Source organism: Staurois parvus, unplaced genomic scaffold (assembly GCF_062004578.1).
Source record: "Staurois parvus isolate SC_StPar_1 unplaced genomic scaffold, SC_StPar_1.0 ptg000350l, whole genome shotgun sequence".
NCBI classification, from domain to species: Eukaryota; Metazoa; Chordata; class Amphibia; order Anura; family Ranidae; genus Staurois; species Staurois parvus.
The window spans coordinates 2,863,807-2,877,720 of NW_028318146.1; the positions used below are offsets into that span (position 1 = coordinate 2,863,807).

The following is a 13,914-nucleotide window of genomic DNA, read 5'->3' on the forward strand; positions in this document are numbered from 1 at the left end:
ATAGCATATTCTCACTTAGATTTTGGTGTTGCTTGTGTCATGGATTTGCATGCATCCTACTGCAACTGAAAAAGTTTTGTTCCTCTTATATTTTCCCTATTAGAATTTCATTTTATACTATGAAGAATCAGGTGACAGTGACTCTTTAAAGTTAATAAAGGCCAGTGTATGATTCAGCCAACATAAACAACCAGCCTCTTAAAGAATGTTACCCCAACATTTCATATTCCTGATGTGTCTGTTGTACTATGTACTGGTGTTAAAACGTATCCTGTTCCCCTTTATTGCTGTATTTGTTTAAAATTATTGGTGATTCTGCCAGTCCCCCCTATTTCACACTGACCAAGCTAGGCATGAGAGCACTTCCATCCCAGCATGGTCAGCCTGCCTGTCCTCCAATGATCATGCCATCCTGCACAGCCATTTGCTGGGAAGATCAGTGTGCTGCTGTTTGTCCACCCTTGGCTCTCTAAGCCCCATATGCAGCTGAGAACACAGCTTGCGATCACTTATTTTACAATAAAGGGGTATGTATAGTGTATGTATATGCATATGTGTATATGTATGTATACGCCTATGTGTGTGTGTATGTGTGTGTGTGTGTGTGTGTATGTGTGTATATATATATATATATATATATATATATTATACACATGTTTTACATATACAAGTATATTTTCTGCAAGTACTGAAACTTTGTTTAAGATGTATGCTTTCCCCTGTAAACTATAAAACATTCTATGTTGTGAAAATGGAAAGTGGGGCAGGCATTTGTAGTTGAAATAAGGAATGTAGCCTAAGGTGACAATGCTGCTCCTAAGTACAGTACTGTGCAGTGAGTGAGTCCTGTCACTTCATAACAGGATGTTACCTGCAGGATCGTAAGGTGAAAAGAAAGAAAAGCCCGAAAAAAACAAAACCAATGCAGCCATCACATATTTACTATTAAAAGTACTGAAATAAACATGTAGGCTGCCTTTCTGAACAGCTTCTAAAAATGCTAGTTGTTGGACTATCTCTGACTTGAGTAGTTTTGAGTCACTGACTTGGAATAAGTATGCGGTGAGTGAGGTCAGAATATCTGCTCTGCCTACTTTTTCAAGGTTAGTAACTCCAAGTACAGAAGCCAGTTGATCAACATTAGACAGTTTGCATTTTCAGAAGAAGATTTTGACAATGGCAACCTGCACTTTCCTGAATACAGCTTTCCTTTATATCTGATAGAACAAGAAATGGTTATTTTTATTCTGCACATTCTAACCCATCTATGATCTGTATTACCCAACAGGTTCGATATGTCTGACAAAGACTCCTTTTTTGACAGCAAAACAAGAAGTTCAATTGTAAGTGTTAAAGGTACCATGTATCCCTTGCTGATTGGGTGATAATTACTCTCCAATTAAATCTTAACACTTTCTATTAGTTTTTAACGTCTTGCTATTCATACGGTGGGTACTCATCTCACTTGTGGTTTGTATCCTCATTGCCCAGGAGAAGAGCTGTATCTTCTCTTTAGAGGTTACGTATCACAGGTTTAATGTCCAAGTCCACCTTCTTTGCATGTTCTACCTATGGTATATTTCATGTGCATCCTTTATTACCTCTTACTTTTTCTTTACCTCCTCTATTGATTGTTCACTTTCCCATTTCACCCTGAACTGGTAATTTTCAATCTTACTAGTTAGCTTTGGGGTTTTGGAGACAAAGGAGCCCTTTTGGTTTGCTTACCTATACAGAAGCAGCTGTTGTCACCTTCAAAGTAGTCTCCTTGTGAAGCCACTTGCTTTTCTAGACAACTGTGCCACTGCTGGAAACTTTCCTGGGGTTTGTTTTCCAGAATACAGTACAGTATTTTTGTTGTTGCACGCTGTTTGGCATGTCATCAAATCTGTGTCCTTTTAAGTAATTTTTTTAATTTTGGAAACCATCAAAAGTTGCAGGGTGCTAAGTCAGGGGAATAAGGTAGTTGGTCAAGTTTCACAGTAGATTTCTGGACGAGGAATTTCATGAACACTGAATGCATTATGTGCAGAAGCATTGTCATGGAGAATCCACTTAGAGAATCCAATTGTCAGGCCAGAGTTCTGGGCTTATTCTCCAATCAGATTCCCATAACCTTTTCAGAATTTCCAAGTAACAATGTTAGTTGACTTTTGTTATCGTGGACATCTTCATACCCCTCTTTTAAATTGTCTATGCCATTCAAAAACACCAAATTTCTTCATGGAATGTTCACCATAACCTAATGGCTTGGTGACGTACCACTATAGTGCTATGCTGCGGGCATTCCAGGAATTTAAATTGTCACACCTCATGTATGTACAGTATAAACCACTCTAGATGAGTGGCTTTCCATGGGATTCACTTCAAAATTCTCTTGTGTCAGTCGGTCTCATTACACTCCAGCAACGTCGTTCAAAAAAATCACTACACTATGGTCTGCAACAACTTTTCTTAATTTTAGATATTTTTAGATTTTTTTTTTTTTTTTTTTTTTTAGATTTAGAGGGGGTCACCTCTTTGGAGACGCACTCTGTCAGGGAACATGTCACAGATGACTCCTATCCTGTTTAAACACAAAATAAAAGTTGCTGCAGCCTGGAGTGCAGAATACCCATTAGAAAACTGCTACGCAGACACCAAAACAACAACCTGATCAACTCTGTAACCCTTTTATCCAGAATGAAATAATTCATATTATAACCAACCATATTCCAGTGGTCATTATTGCAGAATAAACTAAAGAAAGAGGATCAAATTTATTAGACACACTTTTCCATTGTGGATTTTGTAGATAATCCCTAGCTTCAGGCACACCCCCTTCTTTAGTTTGCAGTATTGCCTACTGCACTCACACTGGTGACCTAACTGCCATGTTGTTTCTACAGGTGTATGAAATCTTGAAGCGAACAACTTGTACAAAAGCCAAATATAGCATGGGTAAGTACACATCCACATCATATTTAACATAGCATTTATATCATGGTGAAAAGTTGAGTGAAGGTGTTTTTTCCCTAGAATTGGCACAGCCCAAATTTTGTACGATATCCTTTACCTGTATTAATAGCTGTGCAATACAAGGTCCTGCCTAAACTATTCAATTCAGGAAGCCCTCACTATATATCTTTTGGTAAAATGACACTGAACTACTCTGATGATAGTATGTAAAAAAAAAAAAAATAATAATTTCTATATATATTATTTACTGTCCTGGTGTTATAGCGCCTCAAGAAATGAAATGGGCTGTCAGTACATCAGAATCAAATATACTGTATATACCATAGTTTTGTAGACACTAACTTTCACACAATCCAATTAATATATACTTATTGGGATTTTTTTTTTCAAAAGAGAAACAGCAGAATACATTTTGGCCTAAATTTATGATGCAATTTGATTTTGATGGATATGTCTTATGACAGTAGAAAATCTTTTTTTTTTTTTTTTTTTTTTTTTTTTTTTAAATGTTCAGTCTTTTTTTTTTTTTTATTTATATCGTAAAAATGAAAAAAACTCAGTAGTGATCAAAATACCACCAAAAGAAAGTGCTATTTGTTGTTGCACGCTGTTTGGCATGTCATCAAATCTGTGTCCTTTTAAGTAATTTTTTTAATTTTGGAAACCATCAAAAGTTGCAGGGTGCTAAGTCAGGGGAATAAGGTAGTTGGTCAAGTTTCACAGTATATAAATGTATTTTGTGTACGACCATGCAATTGCCAAGTTAAATAGTGCAGTGCAGAACAGCAAAACACTCCTTGGTCACAAAGGGGGTAAAACCTTCTGGTGCTCAAGTGGTTAAGTTGTTGAAAACATCTGTTAAACTTCTGTCATTGGGATGCTAAGATCTGGACAAAACGTGCATCTATCTTTATGATACAACTTCTGTTTCTTAATGCACGTGTCTGTATTTTTTCTTCATATTTGACAATAAAAATATTGAGCTTACAAAAAAGATACATTGGAAGAATGTGTTGTAGTAGGTAGAGTATAAGTAGTACAGTGACATTTTCAATAGTAAAGAATTTGAGTATGGATGAGAGAGAAAAGGAAAGCTTCTGAACAAAGCAATTTTTGGAAGTTTATAGCCCAAGCCATATTCATAATTAGTCTGTTTATTGTATATCATATAATTCGTCTGCCACACAGCTGGTAGTGACCACCAAACATATACAAAAAAAACCTATATGGTTTTGCATGGCTCCCTATAATGTGACACTACTGGTATGGCTTTTTGTCCAGCATAGGGGGAGAGAGGAAATGTCTTTGAAGGAAATACAAGCTGCAATAAAAACACTTTTTTTTTAGTAGAAAAAAATAGTTAAAACTGTGGGGTGTTTATTTGTTAGCTGAGTGCCTAATGAGATTTCCTTCACTTCCCAGTGCAGTGACTTTTTCATACCTAGACATACAGGGTATCACTAGGACAGGGAGTCAGGAGAAATCTTTCATGGGAAAAAGACAGCAGTTAGAACCTCATAGAAGTTCTAATCCCTCCCTACACTGTCCAAAACAAAGAATATTTGTAGTTTCAATATAGAGCATAAGCCATGTTTAAACCACACACATTACAACATGCCCGCACTTTTGATGGGTATGTAACATGGAAAGGTGTGGAGCCCTCCACCCACACTTCAGGTATGTCTACTCACTTTGTTAATCTTTCTTTTAGAGTCTCGTCTGCATAAATGCCCTTCATAGTGATGGCCTAAGGGAATGTTTACATGTAATGCACCTTTAGGCTGTGGACACATTCTGTTGAAATGCTGCTTCTGATATTTTCACTGTAGTATTTCTGTATCTGAACAAAAAGCAGAGGGATTAAACGTCTTTTGGCAGTCACTTAAGCTAGCCGGCTTTCTAAGAACAGATCCTACGATCAATATTCCCTTCCTAGACTGTGTAATGAAAGCTCAATGTGCTCTATTCATGTTGTATACAGTAGAGGTTTAGCCTATCCATTATAGGTTGCTTACTTCATTTACAGAAAGTTCTAAAAGATTCTCTCATAAAGCAGCTGTGTGTACTATTAGGAATTGCCAAGAAAATTAAATATAGCTGCGTCCATACCTGAATGGCCAGGATTGGTGGTTTAGAAACCGCTAAAGTTGAAGCCATGACTGTGCTTCTTGCTTTTGATCATTATTGCATATTAATGCCTTTTTTTTATCACACCTTAATAGTGTAACATGGTGTCTGAGCAGTGATGTAGTAAAGCCTGCATAGAAATGTAATTGTTCAAGGTGTGGGTGGTCACAACGTGTGTAGACAAGAAGTCCCTGATGCACAACCTGTGGCCTTTTTGTGGGGCTCATAGACATCAGCAGTCATTAGTGGGAGAATTGATTTGTAAGGGGGTTATAGCAATGATCTCCACTAGCCTTATGTAACTTGTCCAAACTCTTTTGCTGTCTTCTGCAGCATGTTTCCAGTCTCCAACCCAACCTGTAGCATGTCCACAGTCTCTATCAATCAATTCCTTTAGTATGTCTGGTATCTCTGACAGTCCTCTCCAGGAATACACATACAGTACTATGTGTGACCCTTTGGTGATGACAAGCAGTGGATACTGTTGAGACAACGTATTCCTCATATGTTGATAATCAATGCACTAAAGCCTCCTGAAGTGCATTTGTGTGGCAAATACATGTCTTACTACACAATATATCTGTTTTTAAATACTGCGTATAATGTGTAGCTGGGGGCTGTGGTCTTGTTCCTTGCAGTGCACACTGCTTCAAGCAATTTGTCAAGTAAATATTGCAGTGCTTGGTCACTGCAATTAAATAGCTATTACCGATCTGGCATGGACAGATTCCCTTGTGTCTGTGTATTAATGTAGCACCCTCCTAGATGCTACATTAACTGCTAGGATGATATGTACATGTAGTTCATTTTGGCTGATCTGTAATCATTGGAGCAGGTATTGATTTCTTTGAGCTGCTCTGGATCTGGAGGCTTCTAAACTTTAAGCTAAACTTTAGTTTTAAACTTGGTGTTACTAAACCCCAGACCCTGCATTCACTATATCTGGTCTCCCACAGTACAAAAAACATGAAAATGCAATTATTTTAGTAAATATAAACTGCTAAATATCTTTTCTCATCAGCAGTTAGAGGAGTCTTGTGACTTCTATCAGTGTCCAGCCAGGTTGTCCCCAGACCCAGATGGCACTGCCCATGCAGAGCTCCTGTCTTGGGCTGAGACTTGTAATCTTGTGGATGTATGGAGGCAAAGAAATCCATCTCTAAGGGCGTTTACTTGCCACTCATAAATATTTCTCCTGCATTGATTTGGTGTTGGCTGGGGCTTCCCAGGGTTCAAGATGTCTCTATCCTTCCGCAAGGCATCTCAGATCATGCCCCACATTTTGAAACTTACTATGTCCTCAACCCCCTCTAAGGGCTTATGGAGACTCTTCAGATTTTAGGTCTCTAACTTTAAGATGGGTGCACTTTACCATCTTTTATTAGTTGAATACTGGACTGGTTCTGCATTTCCAGCTGTTACCTGGAATGCCTTTAAGGCCTTTCAAGGGACAGTTGTCCAACCATCATAAAGCCAATTCAGAAGGTCTCAAGGGCTGATTTAGAAAAGGCTTGAGCGTAAGGCAATGCTTATGGAGTGGTGCTGAGTGCCTACTTTAACGACAACTCTGTTGCAAAATATACATGTTATGTTATTTCCCATAATAAATGGGAATGGGAATAAATGCCTGTGAAGTCCCCAAAGAAGAAGGGTTCTTTTTTCTGTAAATCCTTGTTAAATGTAGATACCAAAAAAATTACTAAAGTCTTGGCTAACTGTTCAAATTGAGTTATTTCAGCTTTGGTCAATGCAGATCAGTCTGGGTTCATCCCGGGTACAGGGACAGATGTTGATATTCGTAGGCTGGTTACACAAATGGCTCGGACTGTACAGGGGTAATGGTTTCTTTGGATGCTGAAAAAGCATTTGATTCTGTTGAATGGGATGACCTCTGGACTGTCCTCGGTAAATTTGGTTTTGGACCCCAAGTCATCTCTTGGTTCCACCTACTGTTTTCTGTCCCAGTAGCAAGGTTTCGCATGAATAACCCTTTTCTATCCTTTCCCTTTCCACACCAGTACGATACAGGGCTGTACCCTTTTCTCCTGTGTGGTTCGCCCTTGCCATTGAGCATGGCTGCTCAACCTGTAGCTCTCCAGCTGTCACGGAACTACAAGCCCCATCATGCTTCTGTCTTTGGGATTTATGCTTGTAACTGTCAGCCTTGCAATGCCTCACAGGACTTGTAGCTTTGCAACAGCTGGAGGGCCACAGGTTAGCACCCATGCTACACAACCTTTTGTGGCCCTAATTTGAGTGGCAGATGAGGTTCTGGGTATCAGTGTCAGCCCAGTTAAGGAAAAACTAGCCCTATATGTGGATAATATTCTTTTGTTCCTAGATGATAGGCATTCTGGGATAATGGTCAATTGCAACAAATCTCTCATCTTTCCCCTTAGTCAGTTGCAACTAGGCCTAATACCAATACTCCACTCATTTGGGTTGATGAGTTTAGGTACCTGGGGATAAAAGTTGGCAGAACTCTACAGTCCTTTGTTGACCCTAATTTGTCACCCCTCCTCTGAACCTTCTCCCAGAGATGTACAGCATGGGAGACCCTTCCTCTATCCCCGGTAGGCAGAATCAATCTGTTTAAAATTATTTTCTTCCCAAAATTTTTGTATTTCTTCTGAAACATGCCATTTACAATACCTAAATCCCTTTTTGGCAAATTGGATGGTATTGTTCTTCTCTTTTGTATGGGCAGAAATGACCCCTCGTCGTGTGAAAAAAACTCTACAGCTCTTACTCAGTATTATTGGGCTGTGGTCTTCGTTACTATGCGTTGGTGGTTCTCCCAGCTGGTGGGCAACCCAGCAGACACCATGGAGACGGCACTCGTGGGTTCCAATGCCACTCTCAGCAATTTGATTTTTTTTCAAGGGCCCCACGGTCCCTCTTCCCTCACCTGTCTGATGGGAACATATGAACCATCATCATAGTCTGGAATGAGGTGACAGCAAGGTATCATTCACCCTTGTCTGTTTCTCCTCATACGTCTTTATGGACTAATCCTACCCTTCCCCACTTGCAAGCCCTACCGGATCCACAAATTTAAGCTACTCAAGGTGTCATAACATTGAAATGCGTTATGTCCAATAGAAAATTGATGAGCTTTGCTGAACTTAAGACAAAATATGACCTCCCTAACTGGATGTTATTTAGATCTTTACAATTGCGTCATGCAGTGCTAACACCATACATATCCTCCCCCTCCCCCCCCCTTCTTCCCCATCACCCTCTTATCTGACCCTCTGGAAAGGTTAGTCACTTCAAGAGGAAACCTTTGTCATCCATCTTATCTTAGGCTCTCCTTCATACACTCCTTAAACTGAGTTTTTACTTTATCATAAATGGCAAGATGAGCTGTTGGATTTGGAAGAAGATAACTGGGACAAATGTGTAAGCCACTATATTACAAATGTGGTTTCCACCAAAGATATATTTATAGAGTTAAAATTTCTCCACAAGGTGTATTACACTCCCCAGTGTCTAGCCACTATATATTCTATGGTTAGCACCCTATGTGGTGGATGTCCGCTTGCCAAGGGCACATTTTTACTTATGGTTTGGACCTTCCTCAAGATCCGACCCTTTTGGGAACCAGTACTAGCTTTCAGCCTATACCTCTGTACAGGCTTTCAAACAGCCTGTACAGAGGTATAGGCTGAAAGCTAGAGGACATGTCTGCAGGAGCCACATTGCACCCATGATCTACTGATTGCAGGTGTAATACTCCTATATAAAAATATATGCATTTTTTTCCAGCAACATTCCTGCAAACATATATGCATTTTTTATTTTTTCTTCTGTAAAGGTGAGCTTAGCCTTTAATACAGCTCAGTATTTATCAATCAGTAAATGTATCTTTCGGCCTCCTACAGTTGTGCTCAAAAGTTTGCATACCCAGGCAGAAATCATTACATTTTGGCATTTATATTGAAAATATGACTGCTCATGCCAAAAAAATTTATTTTATTTAAAGATAGTGATCATATGAAACCATTTATTATCAAATAGTTGTTTGGCTCCTTTTTACATCATAATGATAACAGAAATCACCCAAGTGGCCATGATCAAAAGTATACATACCCTGGAATGTTTGGCCTTGGTACAGACACACAAGGTGATACACCCAGGTTAAAATTGCAATTAAAGGTTCATTTTCTACATATGTGACTTTTTACATTGCAATTAGTGTCTATGTATAAATAGTGAGTTTGTTAGCTGTCAGGTGGATGCACTGAGCAGGCTAGATAATAAGCTATGAGATGCAGGAAAAGAACTGTCAAAAGACAAGGTTAAAAAAGTTTATAAAGATGGAAAGGGATATAAAAAGATATCCCAATCCTTGAATAAGCCACTCAGTACTGTTTACCTATTAAGAAGTGGAAAGTTCGGGGATCTCTTGATAACAAGTCAAGGTCAGGTAGACCAAGGAAGTTTACAGCCACAACTGCCATAAGAATTTTTCGGGATACAAGAATAACCCAAAGAAAAGGTAACCTCAGGAGAAATACAGGCTACTCTGGAAAAAGATGGTGTGGTTGTTTCAAGGAGCACAATATGACAATACTTGAATAAATGTGAGATGTATAGTTGAGTTGCCAGAAAGAAGCCTTTACTGCACCAATGCTACAAAAAAGCCTGGTGAGGAGTGTCAATATGTCAGGCATATTGTAACCGGGCTTTTTTGTGCCATTGGCGCCATAAAGTCTTCTTTCTGGCAACTCAACCATACAGCTAATTTTTGTTCAAGTATTTTTGTATTGTTCTACTTAAGTATTTTTCCAGAGCACCCTATAATTTATTCTGAGGTTACCTGTGGGTTTTTCTTTGTATCCTGAACAATTCTTTTGGCAGTTGTGGCTGAAATCCTTCTTGGTCTACCTGACCTTGGCTTGGGATCAAAAAGTCCCTGAACCTTCCACTTCTTAACAAGTGCTTGAGCAGTACTGACTGGTATACTCCAGGCTTTCGATATCTTTTTATATCCCTTTCGATCTTTATAAAGTCCCATTACCTTGTTGTGCAGGTCTTTTGACAGTTCTTTTTCGCTCCCCATGGCTCAGTATCTCGCCTGCCCAGTGCATCCACCTGAGAGCTAACAAACTGACAATTTTCTAAACACAGACACTAAATGCAATGAAAAAAGTCGCAAATGTGAGAAATTAACCTTTTAATTGCAATTTTAACCTGTGTGTGTCACCTTTTGCATCAGTACCAAGGCCAAACATTACAGGGTATGTAAACCTTTTTGACCATGGCCATTTGGGTGATTTCTGTTATCAAAATGATTTAAAAAGGAGCCAAACAACTATGTGATAATAAATGGCATCTTATGATCGCCGACCTTAAACAAAAGACAGTTTTTTGGCAAGATCAGTCATATATTCAACATAAATGCCATAATTTCATGATTTCTGACAGGGTATGCAAATGTTTGAGCACAACTGTATAATCTCCTGTACAACAGCACTCTGGCTGAGAGAGGGTGAGACAGCAATGAGAGCCAATTGGGTGAGCTTCATTTAAATGTGAAGTTACAGATACACGGACAGGATCAGAGTACAGCTAACAGTATGACCTCATCGCTCGCCTGCTGCTCCTTTAATGTCTAGTCAGCAGGCTGTGTGCAAGGTGATGACCTTGTTGTATTTCTCAACTGTAACAGAGAAAGTGGTGCCATCTGCTTGGCTGTGTAAGTCTAAGGACTGAACGAATAGAAATGCAAAACTTTGGCGGGTAAAATTGTCTCATATGGATTTCGTGTATATTTTGATTGTGTAGCTAGCAACTAGCATCTGGCTGTTGCCAAACACCCCATGTTATCTTGTAAATTTCTGGGGATGTAAATTTTGATTGCTACAAAAGTGATACAAGTTCGTTCTTCTGCAACATACAGAATTCTGACTGGTTTCCAGGCACCATTTTCTGTGACTGGAAGGAAGAAAAGACATTTAGCAAAACATAGGATAATTATACGGCTTGGTGTGAACAACAAGCCTATGACAGCAAGGATGTGGCAGCCAGACGTAATGTGAGTTGTCTGCACTATTATTATATTAATTTAGCTTTAATTATAAGCTAGATTTATCTTCTGTGTGGATCACGACTTGTGTCGATGGGGACCCCAGGAGAAGGGGTATTTCTGAACCTGCACGATGGAATGTATTAGAGATGCATAAATAACATGGACAACTTTTATTATATCTCTTATTCACATACTGCAATTGTATTTCCCTGCTCTACAGGTATTACCAGCCTACTTGCTAACGGCGTGTACAGTGCTGCATATCCTCTGCATGACGTAAGTATTCATGACCTCTCTAAAAATTTGGACTTAAAAGTAGATGCTGCCAATTGAACTACACCACAATTTTCAATGCGATCACTGCAATGATTGCCATTCCGTACACCCAGCATCCTGGTAAAATTGTGTGCATTTGCTATATCAGCCCATTGATGGCCATTTCTGTGTTTTAGCTTGGTGCATACATCAAGGATGGCCATTATGCTATGGCCAAGTCCAGCGCATCATTTGACAGCCTGGGCATATCCTGCAGAAAAACATTTTTTTACTCAAATGTGATGCATGCACTTCCATTTCCACTTCCAGGGTTGATGGAAGGTAAAATCTGAGATGTTCTATGAAAAGTACACTTTTACCTTTTTTAGATTGATCAAAAAAAAAAAGCTGGCATCTAGCTCTACATTACTGATCTGCGTGCTTATTTGGTGCCTCAACATGTATACATAGATCACCCAAATATACTTGGGGAAATGGGAATCTACTAGAAGAACCCACCTCAACTCTTCCACTTTTCTCTGAGAACAGTTCGCTAAAGCTGTGTGCTCTGTTTTGGAGGTGCCTACACACGAAGATTGCCATTTTGTCTTAGAGTTCAGTCATCCAAGTTTAAAATGTCACACTTCTGAACAAATTGGATTTAAGTGGCACTGATGTCCAACATGCAGGGCATCTTCAGACAGTGGTCTGTTTTGGTTGTTACTCAAGCTAGTGAAAAGAAAAGTTTTCTTTAGAGTGACTACTAGATTTTAATGGTTTGTTTTTTTCTTTCAAAATATCTTATTTTTTTCTGTGCTGTGCTTTTTTGCCTTTTTTGTTTTTTAATAATAGATTTATAGAAGATAATAATAATAATATAAGACAAATATCAAATTTAATTTTTAAGAAGCACACATGTGGGAAGAATTTACTTGTATACAGGTAGAAATGTCAGTGGGGCAATCTCATGTAATGTGTTTCCAGGCTACAACTGTCCTCCCCAACAACTTCTATAGCATATCTGCAGTATCTGACCATCTCCTGTTAGCGGTCTTCAGTTTCACTCTTCTAAAGCATTACATTGACTGAATATTGTGTGCAGCCCTTTGGTGATATCAGGGACAGCACTTGAGGCCCCATATTGACCATCACTGATTTAAGTCAGTTGCAGTGCATAAATTGTCAGGGTGTAATGGAAGGGTCTGCAGTGCTTAAAGTCCCATGGGGCATGAATACAGAGCACTGTCTGCTAATTTTCAGGTTTTTTACAGGTCATGCAGGAGAGATTTAAACTACCTGAGCAGATGTAGTTGGTTAAGATTGGCGCGCAGCAGAGTAACATGCAGCTGCCAGCTATTTAGGCCCATGCCAGAAGCACCTCTGATGCAATGCCAACAGGAGTGGCAGAAAGCCGCTCTCCCACCTACCCATGTTTATGACTATGTCGCAGTGTTGGTTAGTGGGGTTTGGTCACCTAGCTAGTTAAGGCTGGAGGGACTAAGTTAGTTTAATTAAAACTTGATCATTATGTTCATGGTTGGCCCGAGCCTTTAGGGCTAGGCTGTTTTGTTTGTCAAGTTTTGATATCTATGGATTATTGGGTTACCCCATAATAAACTCTGTGGCCAATTATTTTTATGCGTGTGCGTACTTCATATTTGTTATTACTAATGTAATTTTGTGCTCCTGTGTCTCATACCATGTAATGCTGGATATTTGAACTTATCTGAATAAAGACATTCTGTGAGTTATACCCTGTGTGGACCAGAATCATGATCTGTTGTGTTGTGACAGCAAGCTGTAGTCATATACTATGAGGATCAGAGGATGAAACCTGGGTGCAGAGCAGCAGTGCTACTATGTTACTTTACAAAAGGGAAATTTAGTCTGCCTAATTCTTTTTTTTCTTTTTTTTTCAGGGGGACTTTGAGAATGATTGTGAACCCAATGACCGGAAGGTATGTTTCTGTAATGTCTAAGGTGTTCTTCAATTACATTTTTTTACTTAGGAATACATGTGAAGGGGATCAGCAGAATATAAATACTCTTATCAAGTGTGTTCAATATTAGGGAGAAAAAAAAAAAACGTGAACCTTAGTACATAAGGCAGCCATTTTTTGCTCATTCCATATGCAGGCTTTGCTTCTGGTTTTGCTTTTCTGATGTTTTTATCACACTGCAAGTTTACCATACAGGGTCTGTCTGAAAACAATAGACTGCAGTCTTGAATGACCTGAAACATGTGCAGTACTCTTGCTAGCCCCAGAACATGTAATCTCTGCTTAGGCTTTAAATTATATGAAGGATCCCAGAAGGAGCAGTTTTATCCATTATGAGAATTACTTTTTTTGTTTTTTATATATATACTCAAAATTATGTGATTTGACAATGCTACATGTGTCCTACTGATGTGAAATTTTAACTTTTAATAGGAATAGTGAGAGAGGAATTTGCCAGCAAATTAAATTAAATTTTTGAACAGCATGAGCTGTGTATTGTCTTTAAGCAGCGGTTCTCAAACTGTGGGTCGCAACCCCTTT

At 38.9% G+C, this 13,914-nt stretch overlaps 1 protein-coding gene across 4 annotated transcripts in view; it reads left to right on the top strand.

Moving 5' to 3' along the window:
• ANO1 (anoctamin 1) overlaps positions 1-13,914 on the top strand; it is a 249,785-nt gene that overhangs the window by 159,490 nt on the left and 76,381 nt on the right. For all 4 annotated transcript variants that reach the window (XM_089684580.1, XM_089684578.1, XM_089684579.1 and 1 more), the window contains 4 exons: positions 1,289-1,343; positions 2,889-2,940; positions 11,340-11,395; positions 13,294-13,332. In XM_089684580.1, the coding sequence (XP_089540706.1) occupies positions 1,289-1,343; positions 2,889-2,940; positions 11,340-11,395; positions 13,294-13,332 (202 nt within the window). The remainder of the gene's footprint in view (positions 1-1,288; positions 1,344-2,888; positions 2,941-11,339; positions 11,396-13,293; positions 13,333-13,914) is intronic.